Below are 24849 nucleotides of genomic sequence, written 5' to 3' on the forward strand. Positions count from 1 at the left end.
TAACAGAGACAAATGAAGTGACAGTGTCAGACAATGTCCGCGTTTAATAATCGCCACAGTCACGGAACATATACGAGTCTGTCCAGTCTTAAAAGCTTGATTTTCTCTACTGCTCTCATTTTAGAGCACGCCATGTCTACTTTTCCCTAACTCACTTATTTTCTCCCACTGTGTCTCTGTAACTCTCTTGTCGGCTGGCTCTTCAGTCTGTATCTGTATTCTCTCACACCCACTGGGTCAGTCGCAATCTGAGTGACAGATTTGATTGGCTGAGTAGCGTCACGTGTGTAATTTACAACGAATGCATTGGTCTGCGAGTTTCTTGGACCACCAAATCACTACTACAAAGACAAAAAATCTGCGCAGGTTAGAATAGATGCGCTTGTCAAAACTGTAAATAGGTCTGGGTCCGGAGACGACAGCAGTTGGGTCTGGATCCGGACAGCAGTCCGCTGTTTGGGGACCGCTGCACTAGACCAACTCTTTTAAAAGACATATTCTCTGACACAGTTCACAGCAATCTGCTACTAGTCAGAGTTGGTCCTTAAGTTTCACATATCACAAAACAGCACAGTCCAGGTTACTGCAAAATCTCTTTGGTGGAGGAAAAGAGAGAAGACGTACAATAAAAGCGACGGACAAGGCAAACACCACACAAAAAGAAAGGACAGCCATCTCAAGCTTAAAAGCAGCTAAAAGGGGTTCTGTGGTCGTATCTTTCAGACGAAGTATAATGTGCAAGTCCAGCAAAGCCTAGTTAACTGTTGACTTGTAAAAGTATATGTAATGGCAGTCACCAACTCACACAAACCTTTAAATGTAAAAAAACCTTTTAGATGTAATAATGGAAAACACATCTGAGTGTGTCAGATTGTTCAATTTAGGAACGGTCTGAGGTGAAGACAAAATGAGTCTTGCAGCTAACCTGACTTTTGTTTACTGCCACATCTTGCTTTTGACTTAGGGCTAAACGATAAGGGAAAAAACACACTGTACGTTGCGATATCTTTTTGTTCTGCGAAATATAAAAAATTCAAAAAATACAGGAAATTCTACCAGTTAAGCACAGTTTTTTTTTTTATGTTTCTATAAACAATTAATCATAACTTGTATTATTCCGGGACTTTTAAGTCTATTTGCTTATAATAACCCCCCCCCACTTTTATCACTCTTTGTTCAGCTGCATGAAAAAGTAGAGAGTTGGAGTGACACATTCTTTATAAAAGAAATACTATTAGACTTGCGGGCTGCAGTTGTGTTATTAATAAGGTATGTCATCAACCATTGCTAATGATAAACTAAGTATACACATCATTATGGTGATAACGCTGTGGTTACAGAAACGGACTGTTCCTGGAGCGGGCATGCCGCGAGTGTTTACTTTTAGCGGTTACACCTGCAGCACACCCACAGCACGAGGTTGTGTATGCCAACAGGAAGCAGGAGACGTGAGTGTTTGTGCTTGTTTACAGTACACAGGCAGGTGACAAACAGTCTCTGCTGCACAGCGTTCAGGTCTGTGTGTGCTCTGTTGAAGAGCTGCACTAATGTGATATCAGACAGACTTTTCCTGTGGATTAGTCATCAGAAACAAAAAACTGGCAAGTTTTTGTTTTTTGCACCGAGCAACAAAAAGTAGCAGCTTGATCCATTTCACTTAATTTGCTTCAATACTGCACATCCTTCGATGTGAACATTGCACATGCTCACATTGCAACTGCGATTGTTAAACAATATATCGTGTAGCCATATTCTGACTTACACTTTACAATCCAGATCTGTTAAAGGGCTGTCGCTTTTTAAGTCAAAACTAATACTAATGATGTAATGCAGGGTAAAAATTAAGTCTGTTATGAAAAGCCCTTAATCAAAATTCATAGCATGTAAACATATGCAAAAACCAGTCAACTCATCTACTGCATACCCAGTTCTCAGGTAACTAGAGTATTGTTCTAATCAATGGCCCCAATCAAAAGGAGGAAACCAAGTAGGCTGGCTGAATAGATAATCATGGCAACAAACTTTCAAAGGAGTGATATGTGAAACTATTTTGAATTCAACATCATAGTCTAAAAAGATTTAGGGACGGATAGGCTGTTTACTGTCTTAAAACATTCGAAAGAAATTATATTCCAATGGCAACAAATCAAGTTATCAGTTAGCTTGTGTTTCAGGGGAGGTAGCAGAGGCAGAGTGAAGCACAGGGAACCAAATCAATGCTCTACATCAATATTCAAACTTTGTTTTTTTAAAAAGGTAAAAGTCCATAGTTCTTGTTTAAACCAGCACTTGCAGTGAATCTTAAATAACAAGATACAAGCCTGAATCATTAGACTCCGAGTCTTTTCACTCTTTTAGCCAACACAAAAAATAAAGCCACACCGTGTTTGCAGAAGAACGAATAAATCTCTGTCGCTCTGTCAAAACAAACGTTCAAGATTTATGCACCTTCAACAGACAACCCTTAGGGGTGAAAATTACCATGTTGTTAAATACGGACATAGTAATGTTATACTGATAGTGGCTTACGCTTGAACGACTTACAACCCTAAAACACTGAACATGTGTTTTATATACACCCTGAAATAATATCCACCTAAGACCACTGCACAATCACCAGCCTTTGCCTTGTGATAGTCAAGTGTATGTATGCGATGTGCATTATGTTGAGGGTGAATGCTTAATTAAAGAATTTGTGTGTGTGCAGCTCCACAACTCCTGAGTTTAAAGGCCTTTACATGTTCGCTCATGCTCCATTAATATGCCTCATTAAGCAACACAGGAAATGTTCTTACATTACTACCAAGGAAGAAAGATGCAGCAACTAGACCACATCAAAAATATTTTCATTAGATGATTCAAAAATAAAATTAACAAAATTGTACCTACAATTTCCAACACAATCAAGAGCTCACAAAAAGCCATCCAATGACAAGAGAGAGAGTGTAACCAATGTGCCAACAGCAAAATCCCTGCTTATCTTGGTGTGTGGGAGCAAATTAAGTTTAAATGATTTGAGTCTTCCATCTTCCTTTTGAAACAACCCATACTCCTACCTAAGCTGGTTAGGGATTCGCTTTATCTCTTTGTAACTCTCTCCACCCCATCCTCCTGCTTCACTTTCAGTGCTTTGGGGGAGCTGGGAGAGCTGCTGAGGGAAGGGGAAACGGGTGTTATTCACAAGCAACATGAGGCACAGCAACACCAAAAGCAAAGCAGTTCCTTAAGAAACAAAAGTATAAATAGGAAAGGAAACACTATCAGGTATCGTTGAGGACAAGTGCCCTGGACACTGGAAGTGTGCTGTCGAGCCTTGAAATCTTCAATTCATTCACATATTGTGATACCTGTAATTGTAATAATAACTTTAAAAACATATCTTCACTCTGGCATGTAAACCTTTAGCTTCTAAAGGGCTTAGCTGTTTTAAGGTGAACCATCTTAGGGACTTGTCCAGTGTCTGAGACTCTGAGAGACTTTATTGTTATATCGGTTAAATACAGAAAAAAAAAACAGTAAATGTTTTTCTAGGAGCAGATATACCATTCCTGAATTAAAGGGGAACTTGACCTAACCTTAATCTTTTAAAACCCATATATAAAAAAGTTAAAGGGGCAGGATTTACTAAAGGTGTAAACAAGTCCAAAACAAAATAGTCTAGTTATGAGATTGGCCTCTCTTTGTTTTTAAAAAGGTACAACACAAAGTTTTTCTTTTCCTAAAAATGGCCATGTTACTGTTCATACATCACGGTGTGTTAAGGTACTGTTTTTATGCAACTGTGTCTCATATTGTTGTGTTTTCATACAATGCTTTAGACAGGAATTGAAAAGACGAAGCAACAAAAATATAATTTACCATCAACATGTGAGCCATTGGCAGCTATATTTTATATAAAAGAGCAATACTTTTTTATCCTTTACTGCTCTTTAAACAAGTATCAGTTTCTTATTTGGGGAGCAGCGTTTCCCACAGAATAACTTTGGTGGTGACTCACAACTGCTTTCCCGGCTTCACCCCTGTCTGTTTTTCTCCCTGCATGTCTCTCCTGTTTGACTCTTAGGCAGCAGTAATATCTTATAAACAAAACTGGAGATTGATGTAGCCTATCATGGGAACCAACCAGGTGCACGAACAACCTTTCATAGTCAATTTCATAGGTAGGCCTATGGTAAAAATGAGTGATTAATCAGTCAGCTGATTAATGACATTTTGATAATCGGTATTGGCTGATGTCTGCGCTCACAAGTCCGATTAAACAAAACATGTCTGCATACACAGGCAGCCTCGTCTGTGTGGCTGGCTTGAAGCATGCTCTTCACGGAGTCTGCTGCAGGTACTTTTTCTACACGGTTTACACTCACTTCCCAAAACAAACCTGCCAGACGGTGGAAGGCTCCGGCGTTAAACATGTTGTTTATTTATCTTTTATGTAAGTTTACGAAGTTTTTGTCTCTCTCAAGTGCACTAAAACTTTAATTTTCATTCACATATATTAATTTAATTTTTTTATAAAGTTTAGTTTTTTGATTACCAGTGGACATTTATTAAGTAGATTTAAAAAAATAAAATAAAAAATCTAAAATATGTGTACTGCAGAGAATATGCAGATGTACTTGCAGATAATGCAGACAACTGTTCATTCAAGCTTTTGTGTCTCATTTGTTATAATCATTAAAGTGTTGTATTTTATCAAATGCAAAAATAAGCAACAACATGATATCGGCCTCATATATCGGCCATCTGCCACCCTGCTCTCTAAATATTGCCATCGATCATTGAAAAACCCGTGTCGGTTGACCACAAGTAAAAAGTAGACGTCACACATTAATTAACGTATTTACAGGATGGATGTAATACAAAAAAATGTGTCTCTCTTCTTCTCTGCAGACAGTGTTTGTCAGTAGAGCAGGGGGAAATTCACCTCCTTTCAATCAATCGCGGAGGGCGCAACTTTCTTAGATGAATATATGAATAAAAAAATATATATGCCAAAATGGTTCGCAGCATATATTTTGGCATGAAAAAAAAGGGTAGCATTTTCAAAGAAAGAGAGCAAGATTTAAGTTCTGCAAGAAATCCAAAACTTTAGATGTTTATAGTGTTTTCTTACAGAAATACAAGTCTTGGGATACTAATCGGTAAAATTGGGTCATGGATTTCCAATTACATCTGTATTATATCAAACAAAAATAACTATAGTGTTTTTGTATAAGATTTTTACCAAGCGCAGTAGATCATCAGCAGAGACCACTAGTTCAATCAAATGTTAGAAGAAGCACTGATATTTGGCATGTCATGGTAAGGATATCATAGGTGTAAATCATCATTAATGAAATTAATGGTGGCTGAAATTAATGATGGCTGCCTGATTTCAGGGTCCTGCTTTCAGGGTCCTGCTATTATTCCTGCTGGTTCCCCTACATATAATTATATATGACTACCAACATGCATTGTGATTGATCACTCAAAACCACTTGCAGAGTCAGTCTGGGACACATTTAACCGCAAATCTTTGTAGTGCAACGCTAATGTGCTAACGTAATGAAAAAATATCATCAGTGTAAGACATGCTGGTTGTTTTGGATACAACATGCCAAATACACACTGATAGATGGAATATTTTTGTTTCCTTAGCTAGACTGTGCAAAACAAATCTGATGCTTGTCTGGTGCCAGACTGACAAAATAACTTGGCAAGGAGCCCTTTAACCTTATAACAAGTATGCAAGTACTTTACAATTTGTACATTGCAAAAAATAACTCCTATGTTCCTGTCCAGCTGATTTTCACAAACAAGAAAACACTATCAGAAATGTCTAAACATAAGATTCCAACTTGGTGATGCGTAAAGTCCATCCCTCAAGATTACTCATCCCGTTCATTATTCATTATCCATCATGTGTTACTATTCGTAATAGTGATTAGTGTGTCAAAAACTACATACTTGGTCGTCTGGATGAGTAACATCGGCTGATTGGGCTTGTTAATTGATATAAGTTTAATTAAAAGTTAAATTAAAATTAATATAACTGCCATAAGGAGATCAGCAGTTTGTAAAAGTACAATAAGGGTATACAGCTTCTTATATTATGATTTTAGTGTTGTTGTATATTTGACATCAGCCCACAATGTCTAAATATGCAATTTCATCTTTGAGAATGAACAGTTAATTTTAGCTTAACCACGAGGCTTCACTGAGATGAGAGCAGCAAGGAGAGGTGCTGCAAGGAGCGCATCTGCTTCACGGAGATCAGCTCTAGAATTATAGCTGTCTTCTTTAAATATTTGTATGCTAGGTCTGCGTATTTCACTGTACATTAGGGATACATTGTTTATCGTTGAAACACCGCAAATGCGTCGTGCAACGTTAATCAAATAACTTGACACACAGCCGGCTGCAACTTTTTTGTTGTTTGATGCAATACGAAAAATTGCCATTCCATGAAAAATCTACAAGAAAATTCAGTGTGATATCACATCAGTGCAGCTCTTTACCTGAGCACAGAGTGAACTGACTGCTGAGTTAAAGAGGCTGTGTGTTACTTGCCTGTAAACGAGGCAGACACTCAGTTACACGAGGAGGATTTTCTGTGAGAGTATTCCCGTTATTAGGGGCACCTCCTCACAGTGCTGGTCAACGCTGTGGCCACATATGCGGGCTGATAACAGAGCGGACGTGCCGTGGTGTGTTTACTTTTAGCGGCTACACCTACAGAGCATGTACGGTGCAGCATTGTGTGAGTTATAGGTAGTAGCAGACAGTGAGCTTTGGTGTCAAAAAGTTACTGTCAGAGGGCTTATCACGCAAATCACACATACATTTGAGCATCGTTAGAAACGGTTGATGATATTTAAGTTACATAATTGCGATACACAAATCTGTTTGAGAAGTCGCTCCACCTTAACTTTATTAATCTGTTATACTTCCCTATGTTTTCATATCACAATATAAATTGCAATGCCATTTTTTCTCAAAATGGTGCAGCCCAACTGTGGGCTGCTTTGTGTCAAACACGGCTTCCACATTTTTACTTTAACTATAAATGTTTCAGCATTTACTTTGAAAGAACCAGCTAGTGAAAAAAAAACAAACAGTTCCTTAATGTTATTAACTTTCTTATGTTATACGCATGTTCTCACAGGTATCACACAAACTGATACTTTGATAAGTTCATGGTGCAGTGCTGGGTCAAAAAACGTACAACAACAATCTCAAAAGAGTAGCTCACACATGCTTTTGTAGATTACAGCACACTTGTAGTGCACTAGGGAATGACCTATGTTTTGTGCTTGTAATTTTTTGTTCTGAGATGGGTCACACAGATACTGGGATTGAAATGAACAGGCTGTCGTACTCCTATTTTTTAAAAGCACTTTCAAAATAAAAAGGAAGTTCAACTCTGCTTGAATTGACTGAGGTAGTAGTAAAGTAATCAAGAAAATTGAAGATGCGATAACGATAAACATTGTGAATGGCTGTGTAGTTAACATTAACTTAAGTTATAAATATCATTTTGCTCCTTTTCTTGCAGATCAAAAAAAATTCACCGATTTGTGACTCAAAGCCGTGATACGGTCTGTGATTTGTTGCATGGCTTGCATGACGTTTTAAAATGTTTGAAAAGCTGTTTTGTACATTCAAGTGATATGCTGTAATGCCTAGAATGTGTTGAAGTATGAAATTGAAACCCACTACATATTATAAACTGTTGTGTACCAACTATCTCTAATTTTACCAAGGGTTAAACAAAATGTTGATGAATGGAAGTTTAGGAAGGGATTTCCTCAACATAAGAACTGGAGAGCATTTTCCTTTCAAGACCATTTTCTTTGTTTACCATGTCCTGCCTCATTCTTTAATACTACATACTTACTTTTATAGCCTTGATTCCAGACTTGGTGATCTGTGTCATCTTGGCCTTGGAGATGGGTGGCTTGTACTCATTCAATGAGTACAACTGAAAAAAAAGAGACAATGGAGAACATCTTTTAACATACAGTGTATCTATGAAAACAGTGTTAACAGTCATCCAACGACTTATGTTAGTTAACATTGTATGAACAAAGCATCATCCCCTCTTGTATGCAAGCTGTGTCCACAATTTGTTAAACCGTAATTTCTGATGTTTGTGGTGTGAGAGCGAACATTTTTATTATGAGACAATGTAGTGAGCTCGACTCTGATTTAAATGATTTGATATTATAACATTGAGTTCTCAATTCATAATGGAACTGATCTCAAATGTTTTATCCACTTCTTAATAGTATCTGTAAATGCATAGTGTGTTCAGCATTTGCTTGGTTACGGACGGCCAGACTTGACATCATGCAGACAGACGGTGAACGTTATCAACTCGAGCCCTCCGAGAGCTAACGGTTACCCTAGCAATGCAATTGTGTTCGGTTATCTGATGTGTTGTATATTCAGTGCCACTATATACCAGGGGGCAAACATCAATTCAATCAGTATTATGTGTCAATAATTATCTGATAAAGTGGTGATGGGTGCTTAATAATTTAGTCACGTCCATAATAGTTAGCTAGCTAACCAACCAAGTTATCACGCAACTGCGGCGGGTTTGCTAACTTGTAGCTAGCTAGCTAGTTATCATTAGCACCAGTGTGTGAAAATATTAGCTCATAGATTGACAACCAAACACGATGTGTGTTGAGAGACACATTACATTCACGGCTACAGTCTAGACAGTTAACACGAATGAAATACCGAATAACTTCACATTATCGTTTTATTGTTGTGCAAAAACAGCGGCCTTGTGAGACTACCCTCTCCTCCCGTTCTGCTACTTGATGCTAACGTTAGCCAACTAGCTACCGCAAATGGGAATTACTAATTTTCTACTCTGTGTTCAAATTTTGCAATTATTTCAGACAAACCTCATTGTTAAACGCTTTGACGGCCTCCATTCTGTTGTATTTCGGCTTGCAGGTTACTGTAAATGTTTACAGGTATCTCCTCAATAACCGGTTTGAGACATGCATGCTCGACGTTTGGTGAGATGGAGGAGACTGCCAATATGGCGCATAACCTCAATGGGAAATCTGCAGAGACCGGCGACCCCTAGCGTCCATACTGGGACACTACAGGTTGTACCAAACGTTCCCCTGTCATTAAAACTGCTGTGAGGAGTTTTTCCACTGGTCATGAAACAGAGTGAAATTTATTCTGATTACTCTGTATGACCTACAAAAGCAAACTGAACATCAGCGACAAGATTGATTATTTCTATGTAGTTATTTGTAATGTATCGAACTGCTGGCGGGGGTTAGGTGTCAGACAAAGTGATCAACTGCAAGCTGCCTTTGTTTACATTTTCCAGGGCAAAAAATTAAAGCATTTTAATGCTGTTACAGAAAGCAGGATGATATTTTTTGTTAAGAACCACCACTTAAGCATGTCAAGGACAAAATCAGCAAAGAGATAAGAGGTACAGCATTGTCCATAGGGGTCGCCAAAATCAACACGAACCGAAAGTTCCTCACAGGAGCTTTAATTAAAGTTCATGTCACAGTGGTTGCTGTACACAGATTCAAAATCATCTGCGGTAACACTGAGCCCATAAATAAAAATAACGCCACAGTGGAAAATGAGGATTCTTATCATAATATTTTATTACCCTGTATACAAACGAGCGAACTGAATTTCATACCAGACTTGAGGTCAAAGCAAATTAATATCACACATCCATGTACAACTATTTACACTGACTTAATATTTTACATGCACAACAGATGAAACACAATTCAGAAATATGCAACTTTGTGCCTGAAGCTTGGTTCAGGGCCCCTAGCAGTTGGCTAGATGTTAGGGGTCCCTGCCTGGTTTGAGTTTCCTAAATCGTTGCTCTCTGGAACTGTGGCTGTGCACAGTCACATAATGCCTGACGTCTGGATCTGAATGACCTCCTAATCATCAGTTTATCTGTGTCTGGTCTACTGGACTTGCTTGTTAGGGCCAGGGTGAAGGATCTGCTTTAAAGAACAAATTAATAAATTAGTTCTTTCATGAGAATTATGCACTAAAAATCCTACTACAACTTGCCCCAAGTCCAATATATGTTATTTTATATGTCATTTCACTGAAATTGGTTAGTATTAAAATCTTTACAACATTTGCAGTAAATTAGTAACTTATATATTATTGTGGTAAAAAAAAAAATCCAAAGCATATTGGCATAAAGGTTTGAATCCTTCATTTAAAAAACTATTTGTATAGGTAGAATTAATCATTTCAGCCTCGCCAACTGAAAATTTAAGAACTGGTCTATTATTAAGGTGACTTCAAACTACGCTGCAATGAAATTGATTTGACACTTAAAAATTAAAGTTTGAAAATATCATGATTTGTGACCAGCATTTATTCTGTTAGTGCAGGCCGTGGTGTTCAGTCTGGAAATTCTTAATGGTAAGGATGACAATATAATTTCTAGAGCGCACGACACACACAAATCATTTAAAGAAGTTGCTGCAAAACACGTGTAACAGGCAGTCAAGGTGCATGGCACCAATAATTGGCTGAAAACAGTTACAAATTTGTTCACTACAAATGAAACCAAAGTAGACGAAACATACTGTAAAAACAAGTGTTTTCACCCAGAGAACAACGGATCCATTGTTTCAACGTACTCCATCATTCCAAAAATCATAAAACAATTTGTGCACAAGTTCACAGAATTTCGACATAAAAACAGTCATGTATAAAATTGGCTAATCTTACACCTAAAATAGTAAAAGTAACACTACTACTCATTTCACATTTAAATGTGAGCTGCTTCGTATGTAATGTCTGCGCCATCTCCACTAAGGAACTAAAAACACTCTTCATTGATCCAGATACTTGTTGAATAGCACTTCAAGACAGCTGATATGTAACAGTAGGCTCAATTGGAAAGAGGCAATAGTGTGTATGCGTATGTGTGTATCCAAAGTATGTGAGTGTGAAGTCCTCTGAGTCCACCTAACAGCAAAAACAGTCATGAGGAGTCTTTATAAACTCGTCTCGACCACAGGAGCAGCAATGTCCGGTGCTGCAGCTTTTGTGGACTCTGATGCCACCTGCTGGTCCCGTTTAACACAAATCTCCTGAACCAAGGGTGCATTGGCCTCCTTCCATTCTCTGAACTTGACTGAGGTCAGCTCGGGGTCCGACAGCACCTGCTCTATTGCCTGTAGGTCTGCCTCTTTTGACTGTGACAATAAAGATGAAGGCAAAGAAGAGGGGAAAAATGAATAAAAACACAAAGTTAAAATAAAAAAATACAAACATGCTGTACTGTAAAGTTGTTAGATAAGACAAAAATGTGTAAAAACATCAGAAAAGCAGTGGAAAATGTACCTTTAATGTGCTGTTGAGAGTCCTGATGAGGTGCAGTCTGTCATTGACAGTCTGGTTTTTACAGCGTTTTATGAAAGACGCCCTGAATTCCCTTTTTGTGGAGGGTTTACGATCTCCTATTGGTGAGAGGCTGGCCTCTTTTAGATGAATATACAGCTTCTCCATCTCATCTGAGCTGTTCCCATGATGCCCTGCAACAAGATACATTTATATTGTCTCATCATCGAATTTAAATGTCAAGTCAGTTTGAACAAATACAAGTCAAAAAGTCTCACCTTCCACTTCAGCACCTGAAATGACCCTCTGTGCCTCCCCCTCAGCAGCAGGGCTTTTGACCTGGTGGGACGAGCTCTCCATCACCTCGGAAACATCCTCTTTTTCCGTCTCCTCTGGGGGAGGCTGATGTGAGTGTACTTGAGCAGAGCACACCAGGGCTGTTTCCCCAGTGGGAGGTGACGCCTGAGAGACCAGGTCCATCCAGGACTGCCGGTGCTTGGCGAGCGAGGAGGAGGAGCTCTGTGACGTCATCGTGCTGACGGGGGACGAGAGCGACCCGTTTGCTTCACTTGGGACTGCCGAGGAGTAAGGAGGAGGAAGGGTGCCCTGAAAGACAAATACATCCCGGTCAGAGGTTATGATGTTACAAATGTTGTGAAATACAGCAATATTATCACATATGAAAAAAGTCAACCATGTGCATTTTAGAACAGGTTTACCAGCTTGGCCAGAGTACACTTTCTATAAAAAAGTATCAACAAGACTGAGTGAATGGTAGCCTCCGGTGTAGTTGTGACTGATGGAGCAGTGTTCTCTGTTTGTATCCAGATACGTGACTGACCTGATGTGTGCTACCAGGCGGATCGGATGCATCCACGGAGTCCCGCAGGGTTTGTTCAGAGTATGGCGGAGGGGGAATCTCTGTGCTTTCAGCTTCTTCATGGTCACTTGCTTCACTGTAACACTCTGCAGGGACACAACAAACACAAAAACAAAGTCAGAATTTTCATTTGTGAACAAAATAGGTAACAGAAATATATACATGATTCAGTTTGGATGCTCACCGGCTGTAGTGTTTCGTTCTGTAGGCTCATATTGAATGGAGGCTAGACCAAGCTTATTCAACCATCTGAAAAAAAGAAAATTAAATTCATCAACTTTGACAATAACACAAAAAAATCAGTGGAGAATTAGACACAATGTTGAACTTTTATGTGACTTACAAGTTCATCTCCTCATGGCTCTCAGCAGCAAAATAAAACATCATGACCTGTGGGTGGCAGGCTTTGAATGCGCTGTGTGAGGAAAGCAGACAGAGAGCAGTTAAAGCAGGATCAGCACAGCAACAGAGTGAAAACAACTTTTTACTGGAAATAAAAACTGTGAGTTAAAACTTTGTTTATTCTATCTCATTGATTCTTAGTTTGTTTCAACAATAAACTTTTCCGATCACTATGCGTGGGAACACTTCAGGTTCCATTATAGATATAAATAGAGTTCCTTTTTAGTTCAGGTGGTGGGTGGTTGTACTGATCTGATTAAGACAAACCAGAAAGTGGATAGAGAACAACTATAAGCTTACTGTTTCTTCTTGCACTCTATGGCTCTGTCGATCATGAAGTTGGTGAGGTCAATGTAGCCTTCAGCCTTTTCTGCCTGCAACACACACATTGAACAACAATGAGCGTTAAACAGAGTGATGATTTCAAACCACTTCCTGACAATGACACCTGCTGTTGAATTGCAATACTTCTTCTATTTCCTCATGCCGAGTGATGGTGGCATGCAGTGGATATGACTGAAGTCATCATGCCGGTAAATCCAGCACGTCAGTTTGAATGCCTGTGTAAGAGTGTGACGGGCCATTAGTGACAGTGTCACATTCAGGAAACACAGCCACAGGCTGGCAGGCAGACAGCTGTGGCTGAGACATGTGTGACTCATCTGCAGGCTGTGGTGCCTCACACTGCATCTGTTAGTCAATCAGTAGATGTGCGTGTATGAAGAACAACAACTCAAAATATATTAGAATCTGAAGTGATTTCCTGCAGAATGCAACTAATTAATCACTTCAGTATCTTACAAATATGCAAATAAAATACTCATTTAGAATATTACAATGGAGTTTTGTTACATTTTACATTAAAGCTCTTCGCTGGTTATGAAACAGACTGAAATGAATTCTGATTACTCTATAAGACCTACAAAAGCAAACCAGACATCAGCGACAAGAATGATTATTTCCATATAGTTATTTTTAATGCCTGAAACCATTGGAGGGGGGTAGGTGTCAGATGAAGCGATGAACTGCACGCTGCTTCCCAGGGCAAACATTTAAAATGAGTGATACATATGACTGTTAAAGAAAGCAGGATGAGATTATTTGTTAAAAATGACCGCTTGATGATACAATCTCGAACATTACAGTTACGTGCTCTAGAGCGCCACCCACTTCCAATAATCAATACTTAAGGGAGCACACTTCAACCAGATGTCTACGGCTGGCTCCCTTTGTCACGGTTCTAACTCTTGATTTTCCTTGCGTTCGTTTGTAGACTTTTTTTTTTCTTTGGATTTTCACTTATTTTTTAAGTTTTATCTGTAGTCATCAAGTCATCTTTTCTTTGTTTGTTCAGCCATAGTAGATTATTGTTTCCTCGCAAGAAACCGCTTAGCTCAGCCTACACTGTCTGGCAGACCAACCACTGCTGGCTGATGTAAACCCGTCACTAACTGGGCGCCACTTGTAGTCTGAGTAATATTGACCAATCACGTATCAGCAGGCTGCGGCGTAGAGCAAAAGCAGGCGGAACATAATCTGCCGTAATGACATCCCATTCTCAGTTCCAATCCCAATCTCTATAAACAGACATATGTATGTAAATTCAGCTAACAATCCGTTCTACATCTAAAATTTTACTTAAGATGAATTCCCTTGACGCTGTGTAACAAAAGCCGTTCAGATTTCCAGACTTCCTCGGATGCATCAGATCAATCCGAACTCCGTTCAACAAACGAGCATTTTAAAAGTTTTCTTCTCCTCTTGAGGACAGACCTGACAAAGCTTGAATTTTTTACTTCTTAAAAATCTGCATCATGATGTTGAAATTTCAGCAAAGGTAAGACCTATTAATTAAAGCTTACTGCCCGGCATGTTCACCGGTCTCCCCAGAGGCTATATCGTCTCAGACTACAGCCGATGGGATCCAAAATTGTCTCATCCGGTGATGGATAGTGACTTAACAAAGATTTATTTAAATGAAAAAGTTTGAGATTATTACTTTAAGCATGTACAGGACCAAAACAGCAAAGAGATAAGGGGTATGGCTTCATCCACAGGGGTCGCCAAAATCAACACAAACCAAAAGTTCCGCACAGGAGGTTTAACTTAATATTTGACTATTTGATCACCTAAATTCACCTGGTTTAACGCCTGTCATTACAAGCCGCAGCAAACAGGAAACAGAGTTGGGTTATAACCAGTGCAGACTAATACGGTGACTGTGTCTGGCTTTGGTGTCATTTTTGTGTAACTTTGTGAAAAGCGTAATTTTGAGGTATGCACTGTTGACATTTCTTTATAGCAAGGAACATAGGTAGTTGTGTATATTTTCAGCATATATATATATATATATATATATATATATATACATCTGCTGATAAGGGTAGAATAGAGATAGCATAGCATACCATAGCATTCAATGCTTACACAATATTTAATCAAATCATATCATACCTATTACGAATAACTTTTATTATAAATTACTACCTAGTATTGCGCCAACCGCTCATTATTCCATATACTTCCTATTGAAAACACTACATTTGCTTATAGTCAGACAAATCAGTCAGACAGCTAGCACACAAGTAAACAAGTCACAGAGAAAGACAAAAACATAAAGTGGGGTTATTAAGCTGTTTCACATTTTAAGTCATAAATACAATGTTACAATGTTGGATGTCCACCATTGATGTACTAACATTATTTGGTATGTTTTTGATTAATTCTGAGTAGTTCAAGGTTTGTGGAGCTACACCTGCAGACTTATTTACCCAGTAAACCACGTTTTCACCATAAATGGGTCACCTAATAAAAAGGGCTTTTTACTCACCAGCTGGTTGGCGTACCAGTACAGAGCCGTCTTCTTCAGCACAAACCAGTACTTCTTCCATTTGATACCCAGAAAGCCTTTGCTCTCTTTCTTCCTGTACAGCCAGCCCTGGTGGTCCGGCGGACCCAGCTCTTTGACCGAAATCCGTCTCCTACTCATCGTACCATTGCCTGTGCACAGAACACACATGAACATGAAGCCACAGCTAAGCTTTAGAGGAAGCAACAAGTTGCACAATCTAAAATCCTGAAGCGAACAGACATAACATTTCCATTGGAGTGGAAACAGGCCACTGAGTTTGATCAATAACTAAATGAACTCTAAAAATAACACAGATCAAACCTACAGAGCATCCACAGCAGTCATTTCCAGAGTGCCACAGCTACATTGAACCTACCTGTTCCAGTAATCAGCCAGAAGTAAGAATAACAGCACAAAAAAACTGAACTTGTTTCTTGGAGGAATCAAAGACGCTGCTACAGAGAACTAAAATAGAGACAGACTGAAGTGAAAGTAACTGAGCGTTGTCTAAAATCCCTCTGCACACACCAATTGCCCTGACACATAGCACACGCCCACAGAGGGTCCAAATTACAGTTGAGGTCACACAAAGAGACAAAGTGATGAGAGCTCAAGGGTGACATCTTACCTCCTCGACTCTTCTTCTTGGATTTGTGTCGAAGGGAGACCTTGGGAGGAGAGCAGAGGAGAGAAACATTCAGGTCAGAGCATCAGGAGACACATTAGCAGGCTCAGACCTCACATCTGAGGAGATGAGGCTGTGTGGAACATCCTGTTTCTCACACATGTCACATGCAGTTTGTCTCTGCAGTTCTCTCTACCTCTGCACACACACACATTAACACCTACTCCCTCTCTCTTTCATCCTCAGTTCTGACAAGACTTTATCTCTTTTGCTCTTTCATGAGTGAAACTAAAACACTCAGGGAAATCGGACAATAACCAGCTTACAGGGCAGTAAAGTATAAACCATTGTTGCTATAAATATTTAACTTTGTCATCATAAAATAGGAGAAGCAGAAGTACTTCCACCATTAAAAGGAGAGCAGTGTTTCTCTTTCATTAACTGCGAAAAACAAAGCCAACTCAGTTTGAGTAAATGTCAAACACAAAAAAGGAAGAGATACTTACAGGGTTGTAGTCATCCGCAGCCATAGAAGGGGGCACAGATATGGGGAAGGCAGCCTGTTGGAGGAAACCAGAAGATAAAACTTAAAATATGTAGGTTGGTATTATCAGGCCCAAAAGAAAATGGGCAGAAAATGTACACGTTTTTGCTTCAGCACAGCAAGAGGAAGTGACGTCATGGGCAGAAAGCACAAACAATGCTACTCAATTTCCTTTTCTTTTTTGAAGAGTGAAAAAAAACACACAAATGTGATAAAACGTGAGATGTAAAAGGTTTTCTTTCTATGGAAATGGAATGAGTCAAAAATGGTTGAAAATTAACAAGTACATTTGACTCACAGCTCACATTGGTCACTGTCAGCATTTCTGCTAATGACACAAGCCTGCCCACACTACCTGAAACTACTGAGGATAAAAAGGCTTCTTTGCAGTATTACAACTCAAACATTAGCTTTTTAAAACAAAAACCAGTGCGTAGCTAGGACTAACCTAAATGAAGAGAGAAAGATTTTGAGACATCCAAGTTGCAATTATTGACTAACTTCCCCTGCAAACTTTAGTTCCTTATTTGCAAAGTGACACAGCTGCCTGAGAGAGACACAGAGAATATCACACAAGTACAAAGGCAAACTTTTAACAGCTTGTCACTGTTGAAAACTCAGTTATGATACAATACAGCAAAAAAACTGAACTTCACAGAAATAAAAATCTCAACCAGCCATTAAATTTACCTTTGTAGATCTGAAATAACTCCCCAAGACTCTATTTATCGCACAACATTTCACCAAGTAGATGAGCTATACAAAGAATGCCTGCCTTTAATTCAGGAAATGTAAAAGCACAGGTGGCCGTGTGGTCAAAGAGACCCGAGTTCAAGTCCTGCTGCAGTTGTCGGCTTTCAACCACTCCCAACAAACTCAATCTACAAATGTCCCCAAGCGAGAGCAGTAAAGGAAGAGAGGAAGACTCGTACCTGATACTCTATAACTTCACAGATTCACTTCAAGTCCAATAACCTTCGGTTATCAGTTTCCTCTGTTACTCCAAAAGCTCATACAATGACAGCAAACCTGACAGCGCTTATCTAAACTAAAACTCTGTGAGTGTGTGCGTGTATATGTGTGTCTTTGTCTTGCACAACACAAAGGCATCATTACTTGTTTTCCGGTTGAGTTTGAGTGAACTGGCTGCGTGTGGGAGGTAGATGATGAACACCACAGAAACCACAGCACAAGCTTGACTGTAGGGGTGTGAGTTAACTAACCAGGCTCCTGTTACATTTTTTGCACATGTGAAAGGTTCAGTGTGGTTTTAGTTCTGTGATTCATATTCAACAGATGTATCTGCAGATTCACATGTCATTTTTGACTAATGTGAGCAGTAACAAGAAACCCATTAGTCTAACTGCATTGAGTTCAATTTGCTGCTGCCAATCATGCACTATTGTACATAATATCCATTTGTTATTAATCTCTTTAAAGACACAAAGATAAAGCTAGGAATAGGAAAAAGCAGAAGGAACGTCTAGGAATGTATTAAAAAACAAATAATATACGTATTGATCCAATTTCCATAATAAAATATGTCTAAAAGGTGTGTTTACATGTTAACAGTTAGGACATAAGCAAATCTACATTGCATTGTAAACTGATCTTATGCCGATTTTGAAAACCCACAAAATCGTTTAAATTAGAACATTTTTCTCATTCTCAATGGCAAAATAAAATTTAAATCAATAAAATCATTAATTTATTATCCTAGTTGCAGTTTTGAAAGAGTACGTTAAAATTTGAAACATCCTTAAAAATATTCTCTAGTTTGGCCAGCAACGCTACCTTTCAAGTCAAACGCTGTGTTTTGTGCTAATGGCATGGCTAGCCAAAAACACCGCCTGCGCAGAAAATTAAAGGTTTCATACAGTTTTAAAAATATATGTCACTAAAACGTTACCTTACCTGCCACCATAACTTCAATGAAAGCAGTTTGACCCGACAGCTCTGCCCAAAGTCTGACCAAACCTTAGCCAGCATGTCGGAAGAAGACAAATAGGCAATAGAGAGCTCGGCTGGTTTCAGGTGAGTTCAGGTCCTGTTAGGGTGTCTCCCTCTTTCCCCACTAGAAAGAGGGAAACACCCAAACTCAAACTGACAAGAATTGTAAGTAGGCCTACGCATTTTTTTAGTTAGAAGCAACAAGAACTTTTGAGCTATTGCTGCATCGTTAAGCCACTCAGGTAACATTTGTATTAAAATATGTATCAGGGAGTCCTCGCAGTTTCCACTTATGGCCACTTGGCGCCGCTATGTAACCAGTGTATAAGAGCCTTAAGCGCCAACATAAAAATGATAAACTGCACATTAAGGAGGGACAGAAGCAAATTAGATGTGGTGGAGAAATAATTCAGGGTCTGACTTAGTATTAGTATTTGTATTTTTGTTTTAATAGGCTAACTTGCTTTACTTTTTGCTAAAGCCAATACCATTAATGTACATAAGAGACATGTAGAAAGGACTGAACGCTACTGCTACAAAGACTGAATGTTCCATCACAGACCAATCAAATCAATAAAAACTGAGGCGAAAAGAGTTTTAAGGTCAGGACCTAACTAGATAAGTGTTGCAAAACATTTGTCTTTTTATTGCTTTCATAAAAAATGACAAAACACACTGTAGTTTCCTGATGAAAGGACATAAACAAGGGTTCATGTAACCCAGTAGCACCATGGCTCAGGAAGTCTGCTGCCTTATTATGGACAACCTTCCCTGTCTCAGTGAGGATCTGAGTTTGTAGCCATAACATCACAGCTCAAGCTGTATCTCTGCAGACACTTGGATGTTCTGGTCTATGTTGGCCTGTGCTGGGATGGCGGTAAACCAGCAGACACATTCCTGCGTTATTATAGTCTCCATTTCATTTCTGCTTAAATAGACAGGGGCCTCCGCTCTCTTTCCACGTGCTATTGTACTTCTGTGACTATGAAGAAAGTCCCTCTTTTTATATCCAACATTCTCACACTATAGTTTCCTCTTGCCCCTCCCTCCCATTTGTCACCCTATCTTTGTCATCCATATCAAGTAACTTCCTTGTGTTACCCCTAAACCCCCCAAAAGGCTCCCCTGTTTAAAGTTTCACTTTAACACATTGAGTTAAATGAAAGATTTCATCACAATTCACTCTTTTTATTTCTGAGATGATGGGAAAAAAGTCTCAGCATGCCACTTTAGTGTGATTTAAAGGGGCACTTCGCTGAAATTATGTTTTGGTGGAAGTGAGGTAATCCAGCCTGCGACTCGTGTCAAAGGCCCGAAGGATTCACGGGAATGCAGATTGGTCACACCATTGTAGCACTCAATCTCCCATCATGATCCATGCTGAGAATTGTCACGGCACTTAGATTATATCCACCCTCCCCACCCTGAAACTGTGTGTGTCTGTGTGTGAGGGAGACACATGAGAGAGGGGGCAAACAGAGTGGCTATTATTCAGCAGGGGAATCTCACACAGAGTAAAAGGGGGAAGGGCGCGGAGCTGGAAATGATATCAGATTCTAGCTCGCTCATTTTGATGGCACTGCATGCCCCTCGCTTGCTAGTGGTAGTAACTGCCTTGTTGCCCTGGCACTGATGACCAGCAACCCAAATTTGAGACTGCTAAATGTGTTTATAGCTCATACTGCAGTTTATAATAACCAGATTTGGATTGGATTTAATCACTTTTGCTCAGGTATACACACAAATAACCCAAACTGTAGCCTGGCGGGGACAAAAACAGAAGAATACTTCATTCGTCCCTGTAATCTCCCCTCTACCCTATATATATGTTGACAGCAGGGTCAAGGTTTTCTTGTTTGGTGCAACAACAAGTCGCCACTGCACCATAAATCTGCACAAATGTGATTTGTTCACATGCCAATACTAACTGTGAGCTTAATCCATCTGACCCCTGTGGAGGTGTATGTGCCACTGAGGGACTGACAGTAACTCATGCTATTGTGGCATGTGGCCTCTGCATGTGTATGTGTTTGTACAAAGCAATGACTATACAGTCTATGGTACAAAGCAGCAAAGCAGTCCTGAGTTTACCCCTGTGGTTATTTCATTTCCACATCTGCCACTGCCAATAGATGCAGAATTAGTTTTCACTAGAAGCACATTCAATGAGAGTCAACACAGAGTCTACAGTCATGTTAGCCCCTCTGCGAGGCAATGCTTTCAGCTAAATGCTAATGTTAAAATCCTAAAAACTGATATTGACGGATTTTGAATGATAACCATTTTCACCACCTTAGCATATTGTGTAAACGTTTGCTTATTAGCACTAACAACAAAGAATAGCTGGGCCTGATGGGACTGTCATTAGTTCTATAGATATTTGGTCATAGTTTTGAGCTAACAAAAAGTTTGACCTGATGATACTGCGAGATGAAAAGTTTAGGAACATATTATGTTGTTTTTTTAATTTATCTATTTAAATCTTTTTTTTTTTTCTAATAGAGACCAAATTTTCTGACAAGATAACCCATAGTTTTTTACACATTTTATATCATTTTATAAAAGGGACTCACTAGCTAGCTGCTAGCATGGCTAAAAGAGATTCATTTCCACAGACAAGAAGACCTTTCACGTGATCTGCACATCGCATTGCTGGGTCAGGCGCTGGTGGTTTGTGTCATAAAGAGAACCAAAACAAAGTTTGCATGTTGTTTTATCTGGCTGTGAAATGTAATGGGCCTGCAATTGAGGCTTTATATTTTGCTTCCTCCTGCAGAGCTGAAGCCAGTGGCATTCCTCACATTGCGCAGTGGACTAGCTAACTAACTCGTCATACATGCCAATGAACATACTGAATGACCACACTCATATATCATTCTTTTTAGTTAGAAGACATTTTTACAGACCGACACTACACAGTATACTTACTGCTTGAGAGAAGGACCAGGATCGTATTTGTGGTTGATTATACCTGTAAGAAACAATAAAAGTCCATGTTTATTGGTTTGACACAGAACAGTAAAGCTGTGGTGCTACTACAGTATAGTTGTGTTGTACACCTAGAAGCTTTTTCTCATCTTCATTCTACAGATCAGACAAAAGTGTCTCGTGAAAATTCCCAACACATACTTATTGCCTCCCTGCTCATCTGTAACCACTCATTATCTTTGTCTATGTTCAAATCCAGCTTACTTTGATACAGCCTAAACAAGACGTTTTAAGGGTTGGCATGTAGTTGGTGTGAGAACATTTCTGATAATATATTTGGCAACCAGCCACAGAAGCAATGGTAGACAAGAAAGTTCCCCAATGCTCAAAATACATGATTTACCTCAGCCGGGCCTCACCCTGCAATTTCAGGGTATGAAATTGTCTCTGGCTTGTTTTTCCTGCCTTTTTCCTGTCATCCATGAATTTTCACCTCATTGTCTCCTCATTTAAGTACCTCTTTGCTCAAATAGTTTCTGTTCTAGTTCACATACTTCCATAGAAGTGCTCTGTTCACCTGCCTACAAATAATGACCTTTACTTTTTTAGAAAAAAATGATTGTTTTGATAAGTGAAACAGAAATATATTAGCTGCACCATCACATTTTACGGATAAATGAGCCAAAGTGAATATGACACCTGATTAAATCCACCGTCAATCAAATTCCTTTGCCTACATCAGTGTCACATGCGTCTAAATCTCCACCCACTATGAGTCAGCTGCTTATCTGATTTACTATAGCATCCCTCTATATATACTAAATGTGAGTAATGTGTTTTGACCAAGCGTGCAACAAGCCGGATGCCATGTGTTCGTGTGTGCCTCTTAGAATAGAACCACCACAGAGGGTGGGGGTATTGTGCGAGGCGTTTAGTTATCGATCCCCGGTGTTAATGTGGGGAGTGCCACCTCCTCAGGCCGTACATCCAAGACCAGGGGCCACGGATGATGAGACGGAGGAACAGTAATCCTCGGATGTCGTCATATTTTCGCAGTGGGATGGGGTTATTTATATTTGAAAGCGCAGAAGAATTAGGATTTATCATAACAGTGACATTTCTAAAAATTCTCCGGCGTGTGACGGTGTCTTGGGGGTGGACGGCAACGGATGGACACATTGTGGTGTGGGACATGTTGGCAGCTCTTGGATGGTGGAGGTCCTGGCAGACAACAGTGTCTCGAAATATAGAAACTTATTTGCCATTTTAATAATATTCTCTGAATAGATCTGGCACTTATAGGAGGGAATAGGTTTGTACGGCTTCAACTAAAATGACGATATATAATTTGAAGGGAGAAGTGAGATTTTCGGTTTTAAATCTTCAAGCCGGGCATACAAGCCAATAATCAATAAAGTTTTAAGAATATTTAAACTCTGCCCCAGACAGACATAATAAAGGATTCTTTGTTGTAATTAGATAGGAAAATATTTATATACTGTATATATGAAAATACTATATAATCTTTTATTGTCAGACCAAAGCAGAGCTGTGATACGTTTGCATAATCTGTGTAGGAGGAGATCACTTCTTTTTCTTCGTGATAGCCACACACAGATCAAATAATATTACTTCCTACGCTACTATCAAACGATTAATACACAATCATGCTTGGAAAGTAAATAGATTTTTTATGCCTCAGCTGTCACCATGTGTTTGTCTGCCTCTCTCCGTATCTCAACCTGGATATCTATGGCATATTTTCCCTGATCATAAAAACAGCCCACCCACTAACCCACTGTTTTTAAAAGATTCCACAGCCGGCTCACTGTCACTCCCTTTAGGAAAACTAGACCCACCCTGGTCTTATGTTTCTCAGCTGACCTTTAGACTATTTTATACTTTGTTTGTGTCCATAAATGTGTATATACTGGTATGTGTGTGTGTGAGAGAGAGAGAGAGAGAGAGAGAGAGAGAGAGAGGAAAAGGCACTCACCGGTTGAGGAAGTCACTGCTAGAGTGCCAGTCAGGTCCCTGTGATACATAAAGATTCATGTGTTAACACATGTTGGAGATGGAGTCCACTATTCTGATATAGTCGCTCTGAAAGCTGGACAGTTGTATTGAGATATGCTAACATACCTTCAATGCTGCTGTTGACTGGTGTTTGTTAAGGATCTTTTTTTTGCTTATAGTAAACACCAATTGTATGACTTTACGTGGTAAATGTAAAATGTAAAACTGCAGCATCTTCTCTTACAGAAAACTAAATAGTAGACACGTCCTGTGGCCTTGAGTCATTGTACTAAAACCGTGTTATGGCTAACTGGATCTCTTCTCCAGAGTAAGAAAAAAAGAAATAGAGACCAAAACATTTATCACATTCATTTGTTTCTTTCTGTGATTTCTGCAATCTGTTAAAAATTATTCCACATGCGTAGTTTACCAATAATTCAGCTTATTGTTCCCACATAACCTTTTGTGAATATCAGGCATAACAAGTTAGTGGTAAACAAACCTTACAGTGGGTTAAACAGAGAGCAGGTAGTATTTAGGCAGACCACAAGTTTTCAGAAAGTGCAAATTAGTGAAGACCGCAGGCGACTACAGTTTGGCAAGCTGGGGCAGAGCAAGACACAGAAAAGAAGTGGAGGAAAGATAAGAAAAGAGGTCCATCTCCATGATTAAATGCATGCATAAAGAAGCACAGGTTAAGAGGAAAGGGGTGACAGTAGAGGGTTGTTCTTGTTAGATCTTCAGTCCCGTGATGAAAGGTGCTGATCCTCCCAGGCAAACACTTCTTAAAATCAATAAAACTGGCAAAAGCTGTCAGGCAAAGTAATCCTAGCCTGGCGTTTAAATGTTTAAAAGGCAACATATGTGCAGGAATAAGAGCCCCTGATGGAAAACCTGCTCCGACCATATGGTCTCCCAGCTGGAATTTAAAAATCATCAAAGAGGGAAGTAGTTACATAAGCATCGCCATCTGAGACGTAGAGAAAAGGTAAGTTGACATTAGCTATCCTGTTTCACCACATGCTTAAAAAATAGAAGCAGTGTTCACCTCAAAGGTCAAAGCAGGTTAGAAAGCCAGCCGGCTCAACAGTGGAAGTAAATAAGGACTAAAGCTGCCCTTCACAGACAGATTGTTATCATAAATATGTCATTTTTTAAGGGTGTAAACTGATCCTAGAACAACATAGTTCAGCAATGAGGTTTTCAGAAAAACAACATCCCACATGCTTCATTATAGCTACACATTAAACAGTAATTCAACATCTTATAGTAAAATGAAGACAATACAAAAGATCACTGAA

General features: G+C 39.3%; 2 protein-coding genes across 2 annotated transcripts in view; both read right to left on the reverse strand.

Annotated features, from left to right (window-relative positions):
- The window catches only part of LOC138590792 (SR-related and CTD-associated factor 8-like), a 30734-nt gene extending 21723 nt beyond the window's left edge, over window positions 1-9011 (reverse strand). Inside the window, exons 1-2 of the mRNA XM_069661151.1 lie at window positions 8898-9011; window positions 7877-7960 (exon numbers count right to left, since the gene is read on the reverse strand). Coding sequence (XP_069517252.1) covers window positions 7877-7960; window positions 8898-8927 — 114 coding nt within the window. The 5' untranslated portion in view covers window positions 8928-9011. The remainder of the gene's footprint in view (window positions 1-7876; window positions 7961-8897) is intronic.
- Window positions 9012-9621: 610 nt separating this feature from the next.
- Window positions 9622-17687, reverse strand: ipcef1 (interaction protein for cytohesin exchange factors 1). Its single transcript, XM_069661545.1, has 11 exons — window positions 17587-17687; window positions 16617-16670; window positions 16114-16153; window positions 15465-15634; window positions 12935-13008; window positions 12576-12647; window positions 12417-12481; window positions 12194-12318; window positions 11631-11958; window positions 11356-11546; window positions 9622-11207 (listed from the first exon to the last, which is right to left on the reverse strand). The coding sequence occupies exons 2-11, from the start codon at window positions 16638-16640 to the stop codon at window positions 11007-11009; spliced, it is 1290 nt and encodes a 429-aa protein (XP_069517646.1). The 5' UTR covers window positions 16641-16670; window positions 17587-17687; the 3' UTR covers window positions 9622-11006.
- Window positions 17688-24849: the final 7162 nt, after the last annotated feature.

The sequence above is a fragment of the Semicossyphus pulcher genome, unplaced genomic scaffold (assembly GCF_022749685.1).
Source record: "Semicossyphus pulcher isolate SPU_LCO1_2020_fin unplaced genomic scaffold, fSemPul1.0.p SCAF_14, whole genome shotgun sequence".
NCBI classification, from domain to species: Eukaryota; Metazoa; Chordata; class Actinopteri; order Labriformes; family Labridae; genus Semicossyphus; species Semicossyphus pulcher.

Bases quoted from the DNA above. Each gene is read 5' to 3' on its own strand.
- ipcef1 (XM_069661545.1), bottom strand. From the start codon at position 16,640: ATGGCTGCGGATGACTACAACCCT. The intron at 11,959-12,193 runs GTCAGTCACGTA...TTTGTCTTTCAG, and splicing joins CGCCTGGTAGCACACATCAG to GGCACCCTTCCTCCTCCTTA. The intron at 11,208-11,355 runs GTACATTTTCCA...TTATTGTCACAG, and splicing joins CTCTCAACAGCACATTAAAG to TCAAAAGAGGCAGACCTACA.